Genomic DNA, 23881 nt, shown 5'->3' on the forward strand with positions numbered 1-23881 from the left:
TAACCACTCCATCACAGTTAGATCTCCATTGGTTAGTGGTACCGCTGTACCTGGTTTAAATGCAAAAAATTTCGAACAGCAAAACCAGAATTTGAACACCGCGTTGAAGTTTTAACTTTAACACACCTTAGGTTGTATCTTGTATATATGCATAACTTTGCAATCAATATTCCAGATCAAGTTTGAAACAGGATTACAGTTAGTTCGTTAGTATCATGTATTTGAAGACATTTATTCAATTCCTGGTACTATGCTGCTTGCAGTTACATGTTAATGGCTTCTATTTTTACACTAACGGTGGTGAAAGGAAGTGTTTCCACAAGGAATTATCAAAGGACACAATATTGAAGACCTACTATCAAGTCCAGGCATATGATATGGATACGCACAGGTATAAAAAGGCTAATAATGAATTGTCATTAATAATCGATGTTGAAGAAGTGTTTGATGATAACCACCGTGTCGCACATGAGACTGCGCCTTCAACTGGAACTTATACTTTTAATGCAGTTGATTCTGGTGAACATAAGATCTGCTTCCAGCCCCACTTCCAAGGGTGGTTGGCTAGAACAAAGACAAAGGTGGAAGTGAATTTTGAAGTTAGGTCTGGATCGTATTTAGATACTAAGAAGGAAGGTACAATTCAATACTTGCATCAATTGGTCCTAAGTTTAAACGACAAAGCAGCTGAAATCAAGAGAGAACAGGACTTAGTGAGAGAGCGTGAATCCAAATTCAGAGACACTTCCGAACGTGCAAATTCATGTGCTGCGTGGTGGGCTATTATAACCTTAATTGTGCTTGGAACTACCTGCTTCTGGCAAGTAAATCATCTACGTACTTTCTTTGTTAAGCAAAAGGTCTTGTAAAGAACAGGTCTTCAAAACACTTATATATAAATATAAATATAAATTAACCTTATATTTTTTAAATATATCCTATTTATGTTCTACATGTAGTTGAGACTTTCTTGCAGCTGGCAGCGTAGATGACATGTAGATTCGCTTTACGAACTTGTGCCTCCGTGTATTCCTTGTCGTACATGTCTTCCATTGACACTGACTTAAAAGGATTTGCGGAACAAGGAATTTTTTGAATATTTAGTCGTTTAGAACAACTCTAGATTGTGTGACATGAAATAGTACCTGGGTTATACAAGTAGTGTTCTTGTAAGGACTTTTGAATTTGAGGTTCATTTTTCCTGAGTGAGCTTTCTTTGATGGTTTCGTTGAGTTCAACCAAAGAAGTAGAAAAGCAGTCACGAAAACTACCACCACAACTGCAAACGGTAGAACTTGCAAAAAATATTAAGCATCTTCAGCGGCTAAGAAATCCAAGAGCTGAGGTTGAGTTGGGTGAAGGGCATACTTCTATGTTGTTTTATGTTGGAAATTGTGTTAAACCATATGATTCGGATTTCTACACAGCATGTAATTGTACTAAAATTGACAAAGTTGATGAGGAATTAATTAAAGACGTTTATGAAGAGGAATTGGATTCAGTTTATAGTCTTGATAAGAGACAATATTCACCGTTTTCAGGCCCATATTATTTCTGACATGATAATCCACTAATATCGAATCCAAGTGTTTACGCAAGGTGGGCAAAAAGTAGGTTCAAAATCAAATTGAAGAATACCGTGAAAATAAGCCAAGAGATGATTAAAAAGAAGTGCAGTTGTATAGATGACATATGTTGTGCTATCTATGTTTATATATATATATATAGATATAGATAGATAGATAAACCAACAAGTTTAGACCTAGACTGAAACTCTTATCATATATAAAGACACAGAATTACAATATTATCTAACAAAATTAATAACCTATGTGGGAAAACTTGGAATTGTAATGATATCTAGAAGAGGAACACTGATTTTAGTTTCTCAACTTTCTCCTCATCAACACTCTTCGGATCAACGCCCGACACTGGTAAAGAGCCAAAATCAAATTCCATCCGGTCAGAAGTGGGCTGCGATACGGAATTGTTTTGGATTGAATTTTTTGTGTCTACCATACAATTACCTGGGCTGGAGAAAGAGAATGCAACGGCAGGCTGATAAGGCACCTTAAATTTATTATCAATGGTTTCTTTACTTCCCTGTTTACTAGTGGAATTCTGGTAAAATACTTTGGCCTTTTGTGAGCTATTGTTGGTATCAGAAGAATTGCCCTGAAAAATATTAGGATCGCTGTTATTTTCTATAGAACTTGTTGTTGTTGGATGCTGATGATGACCTAATAGCGATCCTGGCTTTACAGGTTGGAAGTTAAATGGTGGAACCGTCGGTTTGGTCCTTGAAAGGGGGGTGGTTTCCGAAGCCGCTAATTCTGACCCTGCTGCTGGCTTGCTGAAGGAAAAGTTAAATGTTGAGCTTTGAGGTACAGGGGCTTTGGCTTCCTTTTCAGGTGACTTCTCAACAGTGACCTCAACACGTAGCGAAGATGGTTTAGTAGGTTTGAATGCAAACATAGGTTGTGTTGGTGCTGTTGGGCCTGATAGGCCTGTTGTTACAATAGGGGGCGCCGAAGGCGCTGGAGCTGAAAATTTAGAATTGGAAAGTTCATCAAGAGCAGCAGATTTCACAGGCGCTGGAGTTGGTTCAACCGCCCCAGGTTTACCTGTAGATTCCATGGTCTTTTGTACCGTTAGCTTCTTACTTTTTTGCATATGTGAAACGTGGGACGAGTAAGGGTTGGACAAACCAGCATAGGCGCTTGTTTCCACTGTGTGTGAGTTATCGTTGCCGTCTAGTAAAGATATCAAGGCAGATGCGGTATGGCTCAACTTCTTTGGGGTATATACTTCCTTGCTAGGTTTCTTTACCTGGTTCTCACTAATTTTTCTAGACTTTACTGAACTTTGTGACCTTGGAACCCTGGCCGCACTATATTTGTAAACAGTAGTTCTGTATGGAGAGGGCAACCTTGAATAATCAAAGATACGCCTAGTCGTAGAAGATGCCGACCTCCTTATAGATGCATCGGCCAATGACACGGAATCACCATATTTTGGCTTGAAACAAGCTGCCCTTAGTTGTGTACCCGAGTGGTTATCTGACTTAGACCGTAAAACTTTTATCTCATTTACATCTCTCGTAAGCACCGACTTTTTGGAAGCAGGTGTTGATGATACTGACTTGCTCCTCTTGATTAGAGACATTACGCCTTCATACTCCATTTCCGTTAATGGCGCATCACCTTTCTCGCGGAAAAACTGGGCTAGTTTCGCATTAGAAGCATTGGCGTCATCCTCATAAGCATCATCATCATTATTATTATTATCGTTGTCGCTGTATAGATTCAGGGCCCCCAAAACTTGATCCCCTGGACCCTTATCCGTAGAAAGCTTCAAAACCGACTGTCCGGCATCTGTATTATTGTAGAACCCACCCGGCACTGAATATAGATTTTTGTTTCCATTTTCTGTATTACACTGCAAAGGCTGACTGCCATCGCTTTGGAAAAACGATTTTACTTTATTAAAAAAAGATATATTCTGCACCCGCATTCATGTTAGTATAAACTGACCTCATATGTCAATCCTTTTGCTTCGTAACTTTGTGTTCTACTCCTAGAACAACACTAAACAACATACATTCTGACCCGATGAAGAACTCCGCCGGGATGAACTTATAACAGGCTTTCTGTAGGGAGCCACAGATTCAGTCATGCTGAATGTCCTCTTACGAACTGACATCTGGTCCTTGAACTTTTGAAATAGCAAACTGCGATCCTATAGACACCTGGATCACAGTGTTAACCAAAGAGGCAAAGGATAAAACAAACCTCATTCATTCATCTTTATAAAAAATTTGTTTTACTTATTTCGGCTGGCTCCAGAAAGAAAAAGGACAAAAGCGAAAAAAGGGGGCGAGCTGGGAATTGAACCCAGGGCCTCTCGCATGCTTAGTAGTCAAACCCGGTTACAGCCAGGCTTCGCCCAAAGCGAGAATCATACCACTAGACCACACGCCCGTATTTTTTAGTTGGATTCGGCGTTCTAGGAACTGGTATATTTTGTCTTCTAAATCTCGTGAATATATATGTACGATGCATACTGCATTCAACAAGATAGCGCATTTAATTTAAAACAAGAGGGTGTCGCTTTATGACATTGTGAGTGCCCAGAGAGGACCATGCTTTTTTTATTAAATTCAGTTTGCAAAGCTCCAATTTGATCTTAACTGAGTGTGGGCTGGGCGCCAACAGCTTTATATTATAGACACTTCTGACAATATAACGATAATCTTGTGTGAGATATATATGTGTTACAGTTGAAACATCATAGAAGGCCTTCTTTCGCTTGTGTAAAGTGTCAGTAAGGCTTCTGGCTTGAAGATGAAGGAAGGAGGGGAATGACTGTGTGCTAAAGCTATGTCAATTATAGCACATTCTTTTTTTCTTTTATTATAAGACCCTGCCTAATATTCGTTCTTAAACCATACGTCTAGAGAATTCCCTTAGTATCTCGGCCTGCCTGGTAGTTACGCCAGCAAATAACTTAGCACACAAGTTAGAGGCTATAAAAATGATATTTGCGGCTGCACAGAATGGTAAAGTCGGGAAGATTTGGTAGGCGCTTAAAACTTTGAATTTTACTATCAATGCTAAGGTGTTGTCTCTTTCTAGAGGAACATCGCCTGTCATTGTTTTTAGTTCTAACTTTTCAAACTGCTCAAGTTCCTTTGAATTGGTGGAATAATAGCCAACTGGCGACTTACCTTTTAGTATGTTTTCTTTTGCTGGAGCATGCGTATGTACTCTTTCATAAGCTTGTGTACTTCCGTCTGGATGTTGACTAAGCCGCTAACCAGTTCTTTTATTTCACCACCAGTCGCTATTTTTCTATTGATTGTATCGGCTTTGTATTTGTAGAAACGCAAGTAGTAGTTGACCAACCAATTGAGTTCTTTGTGTCTGGTTTTGGATGATATTTTCATGGCACCTTGAAGAACATTTCTCAATTCTTCCCATATCTCTTGGATATGGCTTACTTGTTCTCTGAGGTAATCAACATTTGTTTCGGTTTTTAAACGTAAATAGGTTAATGTTAAACCTTGTCCAATTGAGTTTTGTAGTGCTTTATGATTTTCTTCAATATTATGATGTGTAATAGTTGACCATAATGTTGGAATCTTCAGTACTTCTTTAGAGGTTAGACCACCGACAATGGCAGCCGTTTTGAGGAAAAATAGCTGTTCTTTGGTTAAACTCGATTCTTTCATCTTTTCCAAACGGTCCCAGATTTTAGCAGCAAGTTCGAAAGTTTTATTGTCAGCGGTATTATCTTTGTGACTTCTCGGCAAAGATACCCCAAGCGTAATGTGAATGAACGAAATCGCTATTAGTATAAATTCAAACCTCATTCTCAGAACTTCCAGCTTAACCTCGATAAATGTATAACCTAGTATCTTGAGCTAGTAACCTTTTTAGTAAAACTTTGGCCTACAAATTGTGTTTTTGAAAACTATTTAAAATAATGCAGAGTTATAATCAGATAATTCAAAAGCCTGTCGCAGTCGTAGACGTCAAAGAATAAAAAACTATTATTTTAGACTTTTTTATTAACTTTCCTAATAAAAGCTGACATTCACTTTGAAAAAAAAATTCGAGCTTATTGATATGGAGGAAGAGAGACATGTTCCTCCTAACTATACAAGCAGAGCAGCGATGCAAAATATACAGTTATTAACCTAGTACAAGATACCAACCATGTTCCAAAACATAACCTCCATGTTTAATATCTGACAGATACCCCAACTTTTTCAGCCAGACAACAATATCTTCAATTTCATTTTGACTTACAATTTTACGAAATCTTCTTGTTAATGATTGTAACGTGATGCCAGGATTAAACAGAATTTCGTAGACAGTCATAAAGACAAGTTGTTTCCACACTTTTTCACGAATGGAACCTTGGGAATCAATCCACAAACGTGAGAATGCCTTGTTGAGTGGAATTGGATGTTTGTTATGGTTTTGTTCAACAATCTTTTTCTTAGCAAAAAACACCAATGGGGGCGTCAGTGCTGTCACTTCGTATTTTCTAGTTGCATAATACATGGAATTTTCTTTGAAAGGCAAGGGCACCGGGGTAACACATAACTTATTAGATTCTAGCATGTCAATGAGTACGGTTGCACTGTACTTTGAAGGTTCTTCACCAACCACAACGGCCTTTTTGGCATTCAATAACTCCATAATCTTTCTACAGAATTTACCGGATTTTTCAAGTTCCCAATGCCTGCTCTTCAAATCCAAAATATCAAGAACATAATCTGTCAGCCGCAATTTCGAAGATCCCACAAATGATATATGGCGTTCTCTCGCCATGTCCAGAATTACCTTATCTACTTGCTCTTGATCAAAGGTTTTTAATATATCAATATCCTCTGTTTCCATGCCAGAACTGGTGATTAAAATGGATCTAACTACAGATCTGATCTGCTCCTCAGTCTTATTATAAGGTAACTCAGATTGGTCTCCATAGGTGTATATTTTCTTTAATAAGTAAGATTCACGTTGGATCATTGAGGACATAGCAAGGCTGGAGTGAGTATTCGATTTTTCGTTATTTTTCACCAGTGTGTATCTTTTATAATTTTCTTCATAGTTCTTGTACAATTTTACTGGCTGCTTGCTTCTAGCATCATCATCAGCCAACCATAGCTTAATTAACTTGATAAGATTCAAATGTTCTGCATCTTCTAAAGTAGCTCGCTCATTCTTAACTGCATCAACCATCACATTTCTCCATTTTTCCATTAGTGCTCTCCAGCCACTATGTCCCATTTTTACTCTACGCAATGTCCATTGTTTTTTCAAATGTTCAAGGGAGTTACTTGGAAATAATGCTGAAATTTCAGGCCATAAAGTTTGGCCTTTGATACTCTTTGTAATAACTGCTGCCATAATTAAAGCCTTAGCACCCTCTTTAGTGCTGACATTGAACGTTTCGTTAGAAGAATTTTTAGATTGCTGTGAGCGTTTCTTATGCCCAACTCCCTTCTTCTCTATAGCATCTGCAGTAGCGCCGTTATGAATATCAATTGATACTTGTTCCTTACCTCTTGAACTCTTAGGCTTCGTCTTTCTAGGTGCACCTACGATCTTCGTTGCTTTATGACCCTTTTTAGCCCTATTTTGAAACGCCGTTATTCTTTCAGCAGATTTTGTACCTCTATGAAACCGGTTATGTTCAGTTTGGTCAAAAAAGTAGATGTCGGTATTCTTAATAATATCCTTTGAAAACGCAACCTTTGTATCCTTCGTACTGGTTATATATTTTGCAATAGCCTCATTATCAACAGCAGGCAAGTACAGTATACGCCTACCATTTGACTTAACCTTTACACGTAATTTGTTCGTGGCTACCAGTAGTTCAACATCTCCCCTTAAAGTTTTCTTGTCTAAGATCATCTTCGTACCCATGTAGTTGGACACATCTTCATACAATTGATCACGAACATAAGTAACTCCTCCATATATTTTAACAATGTCTAAAATGGCCTTCTGTCTTTGAATGGATTTCAAAGAATGTGCTGCAAAACCTCCAATATTGACTAGAGTATCAACAACGGATGATTCTGTATTACCACCATTAGAAACGTTCACAGAATCATTTTCCGGTGCTGAAATTTCTACTTCAGGTGTATCAACAGCTCTCTTTTTTGTGCTTTCTTCCCTAGATTCACTTCCAAGCTTTCTCTTCCTACCCCTAGCCGTAGTATTCGAAGTAGCAGGAATATCCAATTCTCCATGCCAAAAAAACACATCTTGCCCGTCTCTTTCAGTAAACCTTAGAGTAGTATTCAAAGGCATAAAGCTTTCTTTACTTAACTTGGTCAAAGAATTACGTTGAATCTTCTCTGGGGGAAGAACAACATCGAGATTTGGATCAGAAGCATCAGTGAATTCTCTAAATTTCTTTGCTGTAAATAATCGATAGAATTTCTTCTTGCCTTCAAAATCGTAAACTCGAACTAGCTCATATCCTAAGTTAAGACCACACTTTTGTTTCCCTTTGCCAATAGTTTGAAGGTAATATTCACTATTTTTTGTGAAGGATCTTTTATAATCGTTACCCACAATGGAATTTACACACTCCATAATGGATATACCTTGAGTACCATGTTTCTCTGAAAGAGCATAAGTCTGGTTTTGTAATGGAAAAAATCTATTCATGCTGAATTCTTTTCTGCATTCCGTATTTTCTTGAATCAATAGATTTGGTTCCTGTAATAATCCGGTAGCATTCCCACTATCAAACCCCTCAATGGCATCCTCATCCTCCAAAACTGTCTTACTGTCTCCATTTGATTGATCCTCTTCATCTTCATCAGCACTATCGTTCTCACAGTCAATGATATCTTTCTCTTCAGGTATGTAATCACGTAGATATTGAACACAGCGAATTTTTGTTTCAGGATTAGAAGGCGACACAACAATAACTTTCTTTAGGTACTTCTTCTCATCTAACCAGGCTATAGCAGCAATAAATGCCTTATTCAATCTTTTGTCCTTGTCTAGTTTGAGTTCCCTTTTCAGATCAACAACCTGTCGCACACCATTCTTAGATTTCTTAACAGTTGAAACCATAACAGGAAGATACTGCCTCACATTCACATATAATCGTTTAGGCTGTTCATCTGCAAACTTGTGAAACTTTAGCAACTTCACAACGTGTCCCTTATAGATGATCTGTACTCCACTAACCAAGTTACCTAATTTCTTGATTCTTCCGGTGATACTCCTGGGATCTTGCTTGGTAATTGCAGCTAGGTCCATCGTATTTACTCCGTGATCCTTTCCCTTAGCTATTTCCATTAGAAGCTCAAATGCCAAACCACCAATCGCCGACTCTTTTTTCCTATACCCAGTTAAAATGGTCCACAGCTTGTCTTCAGTAATGGTGAAGTACAAGTGCCCCTCCTGTTCAAGAGTGGCTGCGTATGCTAGGTGGGGAACACTTTTACCATCGCGTTGCAACTCGATATCAGGATTTGATAATAGACAATTGACTATAAATTGTTTTATCCTATCATTTTTAAGCTCGAAAAAAGAACCAATTATATCCCAGAGACCTTTGAAGCGTATTCCTATTAATAGTTAGTATTTGTTGAACCCATTGTTCCTGCCGATGCAGAAGTAAGGTAGCGAGCGGAATTCCATTCTACCTCCAAAATCTTTAATACATACTCCCTTTATTGTAGGCAATCTCCTCACACACACGATGAATAATTTGATCTGGTGCTAGTACACCATACATATTCCCCTAAGAAACGTTACAGTTCACTGAATATCGTTGTATCCGTTCAAACTGTATTTGACTTCAATGTATCACCTCTTCAAGGGATCGAACAGGGGGAAACTCAATCGACATCGTAAAGTGTTACGTTAAAAACGATATATATTTTCACAACGTCCAATAATCGTAATGATGCACATCTCTGGAAGTTGAATAAAGCATCAGTTGGAATATAGAGCGACTTATAATACATCTTTATTAAATGTCAGATTCAGATTCAGAGATCGAACTTTCGTTATCTTCTAATGCTCTTGCAGCATTGCAAGAATTCAGACAAGAAGAGCAGGAAAGACAAGACAAGTTTCAACAATTGTATAATAAGGCTGATGAAGAATTTGAACGAAACAAGAAGCAACAGGGTATGATGCTCTTTAAAGAAGACTGGCAACTCTCACAATTTTGGTATAGTGATGAAACCGCTGAGATATTGGCTGAGTCATTGTTAGATGGTGCAGATGAAGATACTACTATTGCGATTTTAAGTGCACCATCAGTTTATGCTGCTATTCAAAAAATGGAAGAGGATAAGATTCCTACGAAAAACATATATTTATTAGAATTTGACAAGAGATTTGAACTCTTAGCAGGTTATGATTATTTCGTTTTCTATGATTACACACATCCGCTTGATTTTGATGGTAGGTTAAAAGGTAAGATAGACAGGTTGTTAATTGATCCACCTTTTCTAAACGAGCACTGTCAAACCAATTCGTCCATTACTGCAAAAGCACTTTTAAAACCAGAAAACAAAGAAAAAACCAAACATGGGTGTTTAAAGAACCGTTTAGTTTCTTGTACTGGTGAAAGAATGGCATCAGTTATCAGTAAAGTCTACCCAGACACCAAAAGTACGTCTTTTTATCCTGAACATGCAAATGGTTTGAGCAACGAATTCAGATGTTATGCAAATTTTGAATGGAAAAAGTGGAAATTTGTTAACTAAGAGCAACACGATGTAAATACTGTTACCTCTTCTGTTTTTGTTTAACGTAAAAGTCTCCAATTAATAATATCTTGAAATGTATATATAATGATATATATTAATTAGCCACGAAAATAAGTCCTACGGAAATCTCCAAATATCAACTTTTCCAAATTCTACTTAGAAAAAATATTAATTATAATTAATTAATAGTTAAATAATTTAAAAAAATTAATACTAAAATTGTAAGGAAGCCAGCCAATCTTTTTTATTGAACAGAAAACACATAATAAATATACAAGTTAAAATTCAAATTAAATTCACAGGAAAACTTAGTATTACTATTTAGAAATTTTATATACCTTCGCTAATAGCAGATAGCAGATTAAATAAATAAAATAAAAATAATAAAAAACTTCATTAAACACGTGATATATTTTCACACTATCACATAAATATAAATATAATTATTTAATATTTTAAAATTAATTCGATATTTGCAGTATATTAATTTTAATATATATATATCATAAATTAAATATTCTATACCATATATAATCAATAGGTGACAAAAATAGATATTTATAATTTTGTATGTTTTGGAGTTCCGAAAATAAATATACTCTTTATATGTTATAAAATATTTTATTTATTATATAGTAAATTAATTAATTATAAGAATCAAAAACAATGAACGGTTAAAATATATATATCTAAAGCTAGTATATAAAGTCATAGAATCATTAAATTTAATATATCTGTGTTCTTTATGATTCTTAATCATAATCCAGTTAAGAATAAAATTATATATTAAATTTATATTATTATCATTATATGATGTTGCATTCGGAATTCCTTAATTTTAATTTTTTTTAATATTAAAAAGCTGTCCATATTTTTTTGATATACGATACGATATATCAATACCATACAGAACTTTAGGAAGCTATTAACAACAATATCCAACTAAATAATTTACAAGAGATCAAGGTAGATGGATAAAAATATTGATTCAGTTTTACTAGTAGGTGGTGCAGGCTTTTTAGGTCTTCATTTAATTGAACAATTCTGGAATCTTACTCCTAGACCAAAAATCTACGTTTTTGATGTAAGACCATTACCAGAGAAAATATCAAAGCAATTTAAGTTTAATCCCCAAGAAGTTACTGTCTTCCAAGGTGATCTCACCTCCAGTTTTGATGTCGAAAATGCTATTAGATTAAGTGGGGTTAAGATTCTGATACACTCTGCTTCACCTATGCATGGAAATACTCAAGAAATATATGATAAAGTGAATGTTGAAGGTACAAGAAATTTGCTGGATATATCAAAAAAAAATGGTATAAATATCTTTATCTATACATCGTCTGCTGGTGTTATTTTCAATGGTCAAGATATTCGCAATGCTGATGAAACTTGGCCAATTCCAGATATTCCAATGGATGGTTATAATGAAACCAAAGCTATTGCAGAAAAAATGGTCTTAGATGCAAATGCCCCACACCATCGGTTTTTAACTGTATGCTTACGTCCTGCTGGTATTTTTGGTCCTGGTGATCGACAACTAGTTCCAGGCTTACGGCAAGTTGCTAAACTAGGCCAATCTAAATTTGAAATTGGTAGTAATAATAATTTGTTTGACTGGACCTATGCTGGGAACGTTGCCGATGCTCATGTGTTATCTGCCCAAAAATTATTGGATGCCTCAACTGCAGAATCTATTAGTGGTGAAACATTTTTTATTACCAATGATGCACCTTCATATTTCTGGGCACTAGCTCGTGCAGTATGGAAAGCTGATGGTCATGTTGACAAAAGAGTAATTGTTTTGAATAGAACAGTAGCAATTATTGCAGGATACTTATCCGAGTTCTTCTCAAAGCTTACTGGAAAGCCACCTGGATTGACTCCTTTTAGAGTGAAAATTGTTTGTGCATATCGTTATCATAATATATCCAAGGCAAAGAAGTTATTAGGTTATAAACCTAGAGTTGATATCGAAGAAGGTATCAGAAGGACATTAGCATGGATGGATGAAGACTTATGAATAATATTAAGAGTTATGCTGGCTTCTTCTCCATTTGGGGAGACAGCCAACGTTGAGTAAGTATATTAGTTTACTATTAAAAGGTACCCGCAAAAATGGACCCACTATGTTTTCATAAAACAATTTTTGAATTTTATTATTTACATAAATGAAATCTATTTAGTAATTCCACTGCAAGTCAAACAGTAATAGTTATCTTCGTTTTGACCCATGTTTTGCAAACACTTCTCGTGAAATCCGTGGTGACACTGAAACACAATTAGTCCATGAACAGATACTGAATTATTGGGCATCTTATTCGAAGTTTGGTATGATTTCCAAGTCAAAAATACCTGACTGTCAACACCTAAACCCCAAATAACCTTGCCACAGATATCACATTCTGAGTTATCAATAGACCAACCGTGGCTCAATGCAGCAATATATTCATTAATGACGTCCTTCGAAGAGTTTTCAACAATTTTGAGAATTAATTCATAAATATATTGCTCCACAGAATATATTCTAAATAACTTTGTAAGAATAGATCTGACATCATGAATTTTTGTTGCGGTTACTTCATTGCTTTCCAATACATTTGCCAAAATATCCCAAAAGTAGGTTTTCGTAGCATCCTTTATTGAGACTTCCCATTGTGATAACCTCAAAAACACTTTCTGCAATGCATTATTATAGATGATCTTTTCATTTAACTCAGATTTGGAGTAATTTCGCATAATATTGATTATTAACTGCGTCCAACACTGCTTAGTTTCTTCTCTTGATTCTTCGCATATGTGAATAGCTAAATCAATAAAACATTCTCCCCTTAATTTATCTGAATTATCGAATGCCTTTGTAAATCCTGAAGACGCCACTTCAACCGCCTTCAAGTAACGCTTCGTTTTTGTATAAGCTGTTATCAGACTTTTATCATCTTCAACTTCGTTTAGAAGTTGTACAATTTTCTCGAAATTCAAATCCGTAATAGAAGCCTTCCTTAGCCATTTACGTGATGCTTCAAAGTCACCAGCTTCGCAGCATAGTTGCAGATACAAAAACTTCGTATCGGGGTCTAATCTGATGGTTGTGTTGCCTAATTCGAATAATATCTCAAGATACTGCCTCTGTTTGGATTTGGAAGTAATAAAACTGGGCATTTTTTTGTAGAACTTATCATCAAGTTTTTGAAAAATAGGTACCAAAACATGCATATCCTCTTCAGCAATTATCTCATTGATATATTCTATAATAATTGATAACACTCTTTCCCTCTCGAAAGGCTTATTCTCAAGTAACTTCAAACATTCTTTTAAAATTTCCAATATGGACTTTGAGGAATCACGTAATTCATCAGATTCCAGCCTCAACTTTAAATACTCAGCAGGTAGTGGGAGGCTTTTGTAAACTGAAAATAAAACGTGCTCAAATTTACTATCCTTCAGGTATACTATAAATTCACCAATGTTGTTAGGCATATATACGCTGAACAACGACTCCAGACTTCTTTCACAATCGTACTTTAAATCAGGATTGTTACACCCACATATAATTGATATTAATTCATTAAGCGTCGAATTAGACAACTTGATGAATTGGGGAAATTTTGGAACGTTTCTGGTTATGAATATTGAAACCAATACTTGAAGTTCAATATCATCAAATGTTTTTAAAAGATCTATAAGAATATCAACCACAAACTGTCTATTAATTTGTATTCTAGATGGTTGTTGGTCAGCTGCATAGGCTTCCTCGTTGAAAAACATATCTTCAAACACTTTATGCAACATAAACAAACACAACTTAGGATTTCGTTTCAATAGTAATTGAAAATATGGGTATGCAGGCTCCTGGGAAGGATCTTTACCGGTCAACAATTTATCAGAAGAACTTGGAGGCCAACGAAGTGAAGTTCCGGTGAAAAGAAAGGAATATATCTGTTCCTTCGCTTTCAAAGACATATCCAGTGACATATTTGTTCCAATAGGATATTGACTTCCTGTTAAAACCATGATCAAGTAAGCGTAAATATCTAAAACTGCAATATCATTTAGACTTTCAAAGAGTAAACATTTGTGTTCTTGTGAGGTAATCTTGTAAATAAAATCCATTAGTGGTGTAAGGTAATCCATAAATGCAGTATTCCAAATATAAATAAGAACTTCATATAAGCCAAATTTCTTGCAAAATTTAACCGCCATGTCGGTATCTAATAAAGATTGATTGAGCGTTATAATCAATAACTCAAGAATTTCCAGGTTCTCATCAGCTGCAAAATGTTGTATCATATCCTTTAGTAAAAGGGGAGGAAGTTCCCTTATCTTATTCTCAAATACTTGATTTGATAATGCATCATAAAATGTACTTCTATGTTTATTCCCAATTAGATCATTTACATCTTGCAAAAGCTGTGGAAGGTGGTCCTCAAACAAAGACCCAACCTTTATTATAAGTGAGAACAAATCATAATATGCACTAGATTCAACATCACTCTGCTTCAATAAGAACTTCAAACTAGCCAGCGACAGATTGCGGAACGGCTGCAGAAGTTGTAACTTCCTATTCTGGTAACTTTCATTTAACCGAATTAGAGATGCTATGTCAGATCCTTTGGTCAGCATAAAACCAATTATGTTATGAGCTTCGCTGTAGTTACCATTTTGGACATAATGAAGTAAAATCTCACTCCATGAGGAAAATATACCACACTTAACCACATACCTAGTCAAAAAGAAAATTTGCTTATTAACGCAACCCAAATAGCCCTTGGAAGAACTTAAAATATCTTGTGTTTGTAGGTTGATTGTTAAAACAACCGGATTATTGATTCCTGTTATATTTAGCACTATGAATAAACCAGAAGAAGTCAAAACACCCACTGTAACGTTTGTAAGCCATTCCAGTGATGCAATTGCCTCCGAAGAAGTCCAAGACCACTGCTCACTCTCGCTAACTTTAATATGATCGTTACTGAAATCAGTAATCTTAATAACGTGAAACATATTGCCCACAGAATATGCCACCGCATGGGCATCTTTCGACCATACCACGGATCCAACACTTAGTCTATTATTGTTAGGAAACACCTGGCGCCATTGGGTGGCAAGCACTGAATTAATAGACACGATTGTCAAACAATCGCTGCATAGAACCGCTATTAGATGAAGTTTTGTGTAATTGGGTATATTAGGTGTTATAGCGCTGGCAAGCAATTGACTTTTCATTGAGTTGATGTTCAGCAATGATTTAGAATGGCATGTAAACTGCCAAAGTCGATTTGTCAAACCACTATGATTCCATATCTGACCTCTTGTGTCACTCACAATAATACATGTATTCTTATGTGGTAAGAATCCAAGTCCGTTAATTAAGTAGCCTTTATGTTGTAAAACGTGAAGGATGGAGGATACCGAATTATCTGCCTGAGTAACAGGGTGATTCAAGTCCCATATAAAAACATCACCCGATGAATATGCAGCCGCTACATGTGTACCATCATTAGAAACGCAAAGTAATGTTACAGCTGAATTGAACCTGTCTAGCTGAGGAACTAGTACAGTCTGTAAAAATTGCTTATGACTAAAAATTAATATAGCACCCTTTTCTGTTCCAATGAGGATATAAGATGTTGTGGGGAGTATGGAGGTGGGGCCCCCATATAGCGATAATGAAGGGTATAATTGCTGTAAAGACAGCCAGTTGATGAAGCAGTGAGCTTCTTGATCTAAAGGATTATGGTGACTGAATCTTGAAAGACGAGATTGCAAATCGGAATCATTATCAGTAATCGTGGCTTTTAATGACGCATATCTTGGATTTGTAGAAATCTCGTCATCTAGGAAGCCAACATGTACCATTTAACTACCCTATATTAACATACAGTTACTGCCTCAGGTAGCTTTTTCATAACTTGTGATAACGTGCTTTTTATATAAAGGGGATGCAGATGAATATTATAGAAAGGCCAGCATTTTTTTCTTTTTAATTTGTTAATTAACATATATAGGATATTTCAGAAATACACTACTCAGTCAGTGCCACGCACCCCACTACATTCGTGGTCCTTCAAGTTACTCACACCTAGAGTATGGGACAGAGGGGGGAATGGGGAGCACTCTCTACATATAAGAAAATGTATTATAAAACGTTTTATTAAAAACCACTCTATAAAGTAGTTTATATAGTAGCACCTAGACAGAACAATAACTTGGCGTCATACATATAGCACAAAAAGATGCATGGATTTACCCAAAACAAGGGTACTTACAACTTTTGCATAGCGGCAACATCGGTGGACTGAACGTAGTCCTCGTTCTCTTCAATAGCTTGTTGCAACTCATCCAAAGAGACCTTTGCATCTTCAATAACCAAGTTGATTTGCAACTTCTTGATACCGAAACCAACTGCAATCCATTGGTGAGCACCCCAGCACAAACCGTCCATTTCAATGGCCTTGACACTAGCCAATAAAGCTTCCAAGTCAGTCTCATCATCCCATGGCTTAACGTCCAATGTGACAATAGACTTGGCTGCTGGCTTAGGCTTGGCTGCCTTTCTAGCATTGTATTCAGCGAGTCTTTGAGCCTTCAACTTCTCAGCTTCCTGGTCTTCCTCTTCATCAGAACCGAACAAGTCAACGTCCTCATCGTCTTCTTCTTCTTCAGCAGCAGCAGAAGCGGTAGCAGCTGGTAGAGTTTGAAACTCATCGGCCTTAGAAGCAATGTGGTTGAACCATCTAGAGAAGTTTGGGTAAGCACTTTGGAAAGCCTTAAAAGCTACAACATCGGCTTGAGAAGCAGCAGTACTAAAAAGCCAGTTAGTATACTAATTCGTAAAACCATAAACGTTTTTTAGAAGGAAAGTTTTTTTTCATTTTTCCTGCACAGTGGATCGGTAATCTTCCTAGAGTCAGAAAGCATGCTGTCTAGGCACTTTCCTTTTGTCACTCATACCGGGGGTCTTACTTCCCGTCATAAACACGGACCAAAGAATTTAATTCATCATTCAAATCTGAAGAAAATACACCTAACACACTTCTTCGAACAGTGCCAAAAAAAAAACTTTCCAAACCAACATCAGAACCACATCCTCTAAATACAAAAATCCCATTCTATTACCAACTCTAAAAACTCTGACGAGGAGAGAGAGCATGTAAAACAGAAAATTTTTTCCAACGTCCATGAAAAAAAAATTGCATCTAAAGAACCGTAGATTCAGCTGATAAAAACAAAATAAAAAATAAACTTACCCTTCGACGTATGACTTGTCAGCCAAGAAGGTGTTCAACTGTTTCAAAGTTTCGATCTTAGAGAAGTCAGAAAAGGACATTGTTAAATATACTTGTACTTGTTCCTTTTATAAATAAAAAGAATTAAATATCAATTCAAAATAAAGGAGAAGGAGAGAGATGAGAAAACATTTTTTTCGATTTTTTTTTTCAGGTTGGTCAAAACGAGGTTGAACAAGGAAACAAGTAGAAAGTAGAAGAGATTAAAAAACGGTAAGGAGGGCAACTTATATTTCTTCTATCTGGCGGTTTCAAGATTCTTCTGAGTTTTTTGTAGATTAGGGCACCAGATTGGAGCTCTAGGTGAGGGGGATATGTAGGGCTTTGGTTTCTATGTGTGCTGAGAGGGGCTGTTAGGGCTTCGAGAGTTTTCACTAAGACCGGGTAATCTTTGTATTGGTATGGGGTACGGGTGTTTTTTAATTTTCCACGATTCTAACTTATTTCAATGCAATGTTTATTACATAGCACGACATATAGAGAGAGGTGATAGATAACTCTGGAAGGCTAAGACGGTCGTGGCGGGTATTGGGTCATATAGATACGTTTAGTCAGGATGTCACAGTTATTGCCGCAGGCTTATTTGACTAATTTTCATAATAGGATAAGAAATGAGGATGTTCCGATGTTTATTACAGCTCAACCTTCGCGGAATCATAAGAGAGCAAAAGTTGTAAATTATTCAGAATACGATAATGATTTATTGTTGGACGATTTTATAGAGCAGGATCAGAATGAGGAGGAGGATAAGGTTAATGGGGATAGTGCCAAGGGAGAGAACGAGGACCAGACCCATGAGGATGCGGTTTCCAGTAATAATAATTTACCAGATTTAGAACAGCAGGAGGATGCGACGGGTATACTGAGGTATCCTAGGATTCGGGAGACATTTTTACAAAGCAAAATTGTAGTTCCATATGAACATGTGCTTGACAATGGTAGTAATAATATTTCTGATATGAATGTTCTTGCTGATGAGGATATGAATGGGGGATATTCTAGTTTAGCCCAGCCGATTGTTATACCTATTAGGTTGAATCTGGAACATAATGGACATAAGATTATCGATTTTTTTACATGGAATTTAAATGATCATTCTACTTCTCCAGAACAATTTGCATTGATTTATTGTCAGGATCTTGATTTCACACATAATATGTCGTTGCAAAATCAGATAGTTGCTACTATCAATGAACAATTACAAGAATATGAGACGTTAGCTTCTGTTGTGGTACCTGATTTACACGTAATCATTAACTTGACGTGTAATCTTGATTCTAAGTTGTATGAGGATAATTTTGAATGGAATCTAAATGATGACTCTCTTCTTCCAGAACAATTTGCTGAGCTGGTTGTTCAAGATTTAGGTTTGACGAGGGAATTTATGCCTGCAATATCTCATGCACTTTATGAATCGATATTGAAGGTTAAGAAAGATTGGCTAGAGGGCCATCTGAACAACGATCACGTTCCAAATGGTGCTGCATTTGGCTACGTATCGGGTATCAGGTTGGATATAGACAGTCTTGGTGCAAACTGGTGTCCAAAAGTTGAAGTATTATCTCAATGGGAGATTGAAAAGAGGGAAATTGAAAAGGAAAGGAACATGAGAAGGTTAAAGAGAGAAAGTGCGAAAGTAGAAGATAGATTAGCTAGAAGAAGAGGCAAGAGGAGGCTCGATGATTTGGAAACAACTATGAGAATATAGCTTTTGCTTACTATATTAAAATTTGTGAACACCATTATTATGAAAGGAAGGAAAGTGGAAAAAAAACAATCGCCTATATTAAAATCGGTGCCCTGGTAGAATAGAGGGAGAATAGAGGGAGAATTGAAGACGAAATAATAAACAAGAAATAACTATTTAAGATAATGAATATGTGTCTTTCTTTTTTCATTTAAATCTTTTGTTTTGTTGGAAATGGTCCAATCATTATAAATGATATTCTATATGTAGTCTACAGAGTATCCAGAATATTGTTTCTGTTTGTATCTTAAAGTCGGAAACCGAGTATTATATGACATGGTGACAAAAATAAAAATATAACGCCTTAATTATAAAGTATTGGGCGACAATATAATGTTTTTGGTTTCACAAAATGCAGGGGGGTTGCAATCTTAGAAAAAACCAGAAGAATGGTATTAATTGACCTAGATGGCTCCATTTTCTCGCAACTTGGAGGGTTTGAAACAACAAAAAAAAGATAGATTCATGAATAACATAGGAATCATAATCAGAAGAGTTCATAACGGATCTTGTAAAGCGCCCACTCTATCTCTAATTTGAAATCTTCACAAAAATCAGATATTTGAAATCGCACGTATTCTGCACCATTATGGATATGCTTTTTTAAGTACTCACGACGACAGTTGTGGAATCTTGAATATATGTGGTGCCCACAAAACCAACATTTGTTCAACCAATATCCCATTGGAGACTGCAGAGTACATCCATTTCTAAGGGTAATTGTTCTAAATAAATTATTGATCTCCCAACCTGGATCCAAAGTAGCGTGATATGGTTTTAGGGACTTTGGATCCGAGTCTTTCCAATTATAATCATATTGAGGGTCTTGAAATAACACCTTAAGGGATGGTGGCAACGGCTTTAACAATCTTTTTTCGTAAATATATGGAGGATATTCCTTAAATATTGTTTTTAAAGAAATTGGCATCTGATCAAATCGTAGCCTTTCATACTGATGTATGTCATCATAGATAGAATCTTCATCATTATAATCATGTTGTGTAAAACCAAGCTTTTCTCTCTCCGTTGGTGATTTATAATGGGTAGAAATCTTCAATGGTGAGCTTGTTAGATCGAAAGAAATTTTGGGTCCTAGTTCACTTTCTAATGTGATTTCGAATTCAGGTTGATCAGCACAGCAAATATCATCATCCTGCACATTATGGCCAGTATGCCCAATATGGCCAATATGCCGTACTGTACACCAGTTAGACGGTTTATGTAAAACTTGGGAATTTTCTGAGGGAACAGTAGCAGGTTCAGGTTCATTAAGGATTTCAAGGGACTTTACGGTATCATTTAAAATATCGTCAGTTTGGATAAATGTATTGTCAAGAAGTCCAAAGGGTGACCCATTGGATTCAAACTGATTCAACTGTTCAACTACCCTCGCAAGTATATCTTCTATGTCCTCCATAGTTGCGTTACTAGAATATGCCAGCAAAGACATAGGATGTGATTCTAGCTTTCTTGCTCCAGCTTTACAAACATCTGCCCTAGATACCGTAGATGAATGATTGGTTTTTTGATCGCTCGCATCAGTCGGGTGGTACATAGTAGAGTGTATATCCTCTTCACTATCTCTATACATACTTATTGTGCTTTCAATCATGCTGTTTAATCTGTCAATTTCATCACATATCGAATTAGCCGTCCTTGGAGGGGTAGAATGTTCAACTTTTGTATGGACATCTACTACTCCATTTAAATTCAGCTTATTGCTTACATCGATATCCCCCCACTTCTTTTGTTCAATGTCAGTATGCATATATTCTTCGAGATTAACGTAGTTTCCATTATTATTATCCTTATCCTTATTAGTGATATTGTTACTATTACTATTGTTGTTGACGTATTGATCAAACATTTGAATCACTATATCTGTCATTTTACGCACTGTTTCAATTTGAGATATATTGCCCTGACTGGCAGGGACAGTCTTAGGATTTAAAACATTATTCAGATCTAAACGATTTGAAAGAAAGTTATATCCGGAATTTATGATAGCAGAATCGTTAACAAGTTCCACCGGAGCTGAATTACTCTTTAGTAAGCTGCCTATATCATCATACTCAACATTGGTGAACATTGGAGGTGCAGAAAAGATGAAGTTATTGTCCACGTCTCCAAATGCGTCTTCATCAGTACTTAATATAATCCGGGGGCTAGAGGATGAGTTGGTCTCTGTTTGATCACTGCGGGGGCCTATTATAGAAACTTTGTTATTAAACGTCTGAGTTTTAAAATAATCCCCAGGACGGCTTCCGGTCTCTCGATATAGTTGCCCATTCCTGGAAGTTGAACGAAGACAATACAGAATGTCATTGGATGTTGCATTTTCACTCTTAAACAACCACCCTAGTTTTGTGGAGCTTATATGATCGTATCTCCATAATTGAGCTTCAAATCGTAAATTATCCATGGTATCTCGCATTTCATGTAGTATTTGTCTCGTGTCAGCAAGGGCCCTATAAAATTTAAATCTTGCTCCCTCACAGGCTTCATGGTAAGATTCTGATGCATGAACTAGACTAGCACGAGCTCCTTCTAAATTTTTGTAATAAGATTGCTTTAACGAATTACGAATCCCAACAGGCATCTTGAAATGCTGACGAAGTTTACCCTTTAAATGTAGAGAATCGTAATGAAGAGGCTTATCCCGCTGAATAGAGCGTTGAATGGCGGTAATAGTGCTTTCTCTATCAAAATAAGCGGCACAATTGTGATCGCTATATCCAATCATCGCTCTTGTTCTTTACCAATCCTACACCTGCCATACGCACAAATATCAAACCACTCTAACATAACAATAGAGACCCCTTTAAATAATTCTGATACAATACACTTTGTGGTATATAACTATGATAATAGTTAATTTTAGACTGGCGGACGTCTGTGCCATATCACAATTTTGTTCATGCATATTTAGATATACTGCAGACGTAACGACGTCAAAACAAATGTTGACAGTTTAGATATACCTAATATCATTAACGTCAGATACTAGCATAAAACAGGTTCAACATTGCATTAAATCCACTTAAAACATAGTTCCTCATCAGAAAAACTTGGCAGTGAGTTTTTTTATTAACAAACCCCAAATAGTGGAGGAGGATCCCCACACTTAAATGGTGAAAACCATCATCAGGAAGTTTCCCGGTATCTGTAGCATATACCTTTAAACCAACACAATCACCTGTAAGATCATTCAAGAGCTGAAAATTAGTTACTCAAAAGCCAACCTAACATGGCACAACTTTTTGAATGGGGCTCGCTATGTTCAATTCTCTTGTTATAAATAATAGTCAGATGGAAAAGTTAAGGAAACTTGCTTTCCGTAAAATAGCTGAATAATTTAAAAGGAGAAGACGCATAGGTGCTGCAACAATGAAGACATAAAAGCTACCAGACACTAACGAATATCAACAGAAGATAGCCTTCCATATGATTTACTATTCTATGTATAAGATACTTAATCTGCATCAAAACAAGTGGGTCATTGGCAGATAAAAATCAATATATAGTTTCAATCAAGCGATTCCATTATATCTTTATAGTTGACGATGTCGGAATCCTGATTCTTATCCTTTAGTGTAGCTGAAGCATACTCTGGATTAGACTCTCTGAGTACATCAATAATAAATTCACAGGCATCTAACACTTTTAATAAAGCGAATAACCAAATTCCTAACGATACCATCACAAAAGCACCTTCACTGATTTGTTTCGATTGTATTGGCGCCAAAGCCACATATAACCAACCATGTTCCAAAGTGCCCTCGATAACCCTTGGGAACATCCCCTTTGGAACAGAAGACACATGAATCTTACCTTTATAAAACTTCAAAAAGGTGAATGGGGCAGTAACCAACAGGAATTTCAACTTTGCCAGCTTGGATTTCGTTGATTTAATACCTTCCAAATAATCTTTCTTAGCCTGTTCCACGTCCCTATCCAACGTATCTAACTTCCGGTTATTTTTGGTCCACTGTGCATAATGATCTTGTGCACTAAGCTTCTGTTGTTTCAAATGCAAATCCTGTCTTTCTCGAATTAACTGCTTCACCTTATTAGGAGAGTTTAATCTCGTGGCCAATAGTCCCGTTAGATGCCAACTCTTATCGACAACCAAAAAACACACTATCACCACTACCCAATAATCTATCATTGCCAAAAAACACACTTAATCACACTATCTAAACGCTATCTCAAAAGAACCACTCACTGCTTTACGCAAGTCGATCTATGTAATATGTTTTGAAGAGAGTACAATGTTTGAATCTGAGTACCGGAACAAAACGATGCGATAAATACTTCAAAAGATCTCGCCACGGAACCCAAATTATAATCGCAGATAACAACGATGCATGTGAACCAGATGTAAATGAATGGTTATGAGTGATCTTAAAGCTGTTTTGGTGGTTATATTATCGACTAAATTCAGCACGTGACTGTAAGGCCTTTGTAGTTCGTAGACGGACTGATCCACAGAAAGCCAAAAATAGGAAAGTTAATAACTACAGTAATAGCTGCATGCCCTGCACATTCAGGCATCCAAAAAGTTGTTTAAACGGAGAAAAGGCCAAA

At 36.4% G+C, this 23881-nt stretch overlaps 11 protein-coding genes, 1 non-coding gene and 1 further gene across 12 annotated transcripts, besides 1 other annotated feature; 5 read left to right on the forward strand and 8 right to left on the reverse strand.

The window, feature by feature from the left end:
- Window positions 1-215: 215 nt before the first annotated feature.
- ERP1 (Erp1p) lies at window positions 216-869 on the forward strand (the record flags this gene model as incomplete). Its single annotated transcript, XM_003647325.1, has 1 exon — window positions 216-869. One exon carries the CDS (start codon window positions 216-218, stop codon window positions 867-869), a length of 654 nt encoding a protein of 217 aa, XP_003647373.1.
- Window positions 870-1219: 350 nt separating this feature from the next.
- Ecym_6172 (uncharacterized protein) lies at window positions 1220-1558 on the forward strand (the record flags this gene model as incomplete). The annotated part of the gene is made up of 1 exon (XM_003647326.1): window positions 1220-1558. The coding sequence occupies one exon, from the start codon at window positions 1220-1222 to the stop codon at window positions 1556-1558; it is 339 nt and encodes a 112-aa protein (XP_003647374.1).
- Window positions 1559-1860: 302 nt separating this feature from the next.
- NUP60 (FG-nucleoporin NUP60) lies at window positions 1861-3702 on the reverse strand (the record flags this gene model as incomplete). The annotated part of the gene is made up of 2 exons (XM_003647327.1): window positions 1861-3501; window positions 3601-3702. The coding sequence occupies 2 exons, from the start codon at window positions 3700-3702 to the stop codon at window positions 1861-1863; spliced, it is 1743 nt and encodes a 580-aa protein (XP_003647375.1).
- Window positions 3703-3872: 170 nt separating this feature from the next.
- Window positions 3873-3980, reverse strand: Ecym_6174. The gene is made up of 2 exons: window positions 3945-3980; window positions 3873-3907 (listed from the first exon to the last, which is right to left on the reverse strand). It is a non-coding gene; the product is annotated as a tRNA-Pro (tRNA).
- A 459-nt stretch (window positions 3981-4439) lies between these two features.
- On the reverse strand, window positions 4440-5371 carry Ecym_6175 (the record flags this gene model as incomplete).
- A 322-nt stretch (window positions 5372-5693) lies between these two features.
- TFC3 (transcription factor TFIIIC subunit TFC3) lies at window positions 5694-9273 on the reverse strand (the record flags this gene model as incomplete). Its single annotated transcript, XM_003647328.1, has 2 exons — window positions 5694-9103; window positions 9204-9273. The coding sequence occupies 2 exons, from the start codon at window positions 9271-9273 to the stop codon at window positions 5694-5696; spliced, it is 3480 nt and encodes a 1159-aa protein (XP_003647376.1).
- Window positions 9274-9514: 241 nt separating this feature from the next.
- Window positions 9515-10255, forward strand: EFM5 (protein-lysine N-methyltransferase; the record flags this gene model as incomplete). The annotated part of the gene is made up of 1 exon (XM_003647329.1): window positions 9515-10255. One exon carries the CDS (start codon window positions 9515-9517, stop codon window positions 10253-10255), a length of 741 nt encoding a protein of 246 aa, XP_003647377.1.
- A 403-nt stretch (window positions 10256-10658) lies between these two features.
- Window positions 10659-10855: a sequence feature (centromere 6).
- A 373-nt stretch (window positions 10856-11228) lies between these two features.
- On the forward strand, window positions 11229-12281 carry ERG26 (sterol-4-alpha-carboxylate 3-dehydrogenase (decarboxylating); the record flags this gene model as incomplete). Its single annotated transcript, XM_003647330.1, has 1 exon — window positions 11229-12281. One exon carries the CDS (start codon window positions 11229-11231, stop codon window positions 12279-12281), a length of 1053 nt encoding a protein of 350 aa, XP_003647378.1.
- A 155-nt stretch (window positions 12282-12436) lies between these two features.
- On the reverse strand, window positions 12437-16117 carry VPS8 (CORVET complex membrane-binding subunit VPS8; the record flags this gene model as incomplete). The annotated part of the gene is made up of 1 exon (XM_003647331.1): window positions 12437-16117. One exon carries the CDS (start codon window positions 16115-16117, stop codon window positions 12437-12439), a length of 3681 nt encoding a protein of 1226 aa, XP_003647379.1.
- A 406-nt stretch (window positions 16118-16523) lies between these two features.
- EFB1 (translation elongation factor 1 subunit beta) lies at window positions 16524-17588 on the reverse strand (the record flags this gene model as incomplete). The annotated part of the gene is made up of 2 exons (XM_003647332.1): window positions 16524-17064; window positions 17509-17588. The coding sequence occupies 2 exons, from the start codon at window positions 17586-17588 to the stop codon at window positions 16524-16526; spliced, it is 621 nt and encodes a 206-aa protein (XP_003647380.1).
- A 515-nt stretch (window positions 17589-18103) lies between these two features.
- On the forward strand, window positions 18104-19255 carry SFH1 (Sfh1p; the record flags this gene model as incomplete). The annotated part of the gene is made up of 1 exon (XM_003647333.1): window positions 18104-19255. The coding sequence occupies one exon, from the start codon at window positions 18104-18106 to the stop codon at window positions 19253-19255; it is 1152 nt and encodes a 383-aa protein (XP_003647381.1).
- A 526-nt stretch (window positions 19256-19781) lies between these two features.
- Window positions 19782-22037, reverse strand: Ecym_6182 (uncharacterized protein; the record flags this gene model as incomplete). The annotated part of the gene is made up of 1 exon (XM_003647334.1): window positions 19782-22037. One exon carries the CDS (start codon window positions 22035-22037, stop codon window positions 19782-19784), a length of 2256 nt encoding a protein of 751 aa, XP_003647382.1.
- Window positions 22038-22820: 783 nt separating this feature from the next.
- On the reverse strand, window positions 22821-23462 carry GET1 (GET complex subunit GET1; the record flags this gene model as incomplete). The annotated part of the gene is made up of 1 exon (XM_003647335.1): window positions 22821-23462. The coding sequence occupies one exon, from the start codon at window positions 23460-23462 to the stop codon at window positions 22821-22823; it is 642 nt and encodes a 213-aa protein (XP_003647383.1).
- Between the last annotated feature and the right edge of the window lie 419 nt (window positions 23463-23881).

The sequence above is a fragment of the Eremothecium cymbalariae genome, chromosome 6 (genome assembly GCF_000235365.1).
Source record: "Eremothecium cymbalariae DBVPG#7215 chromosome 6, complete sequence".
Lineage (NCBI taxonomy): Eukaryota > Fungi > Ascomycota > Saccharomycetes > Saccharomycetales > Saccharomycetaceae > Eremothecium > Eremothecium cymbalariae.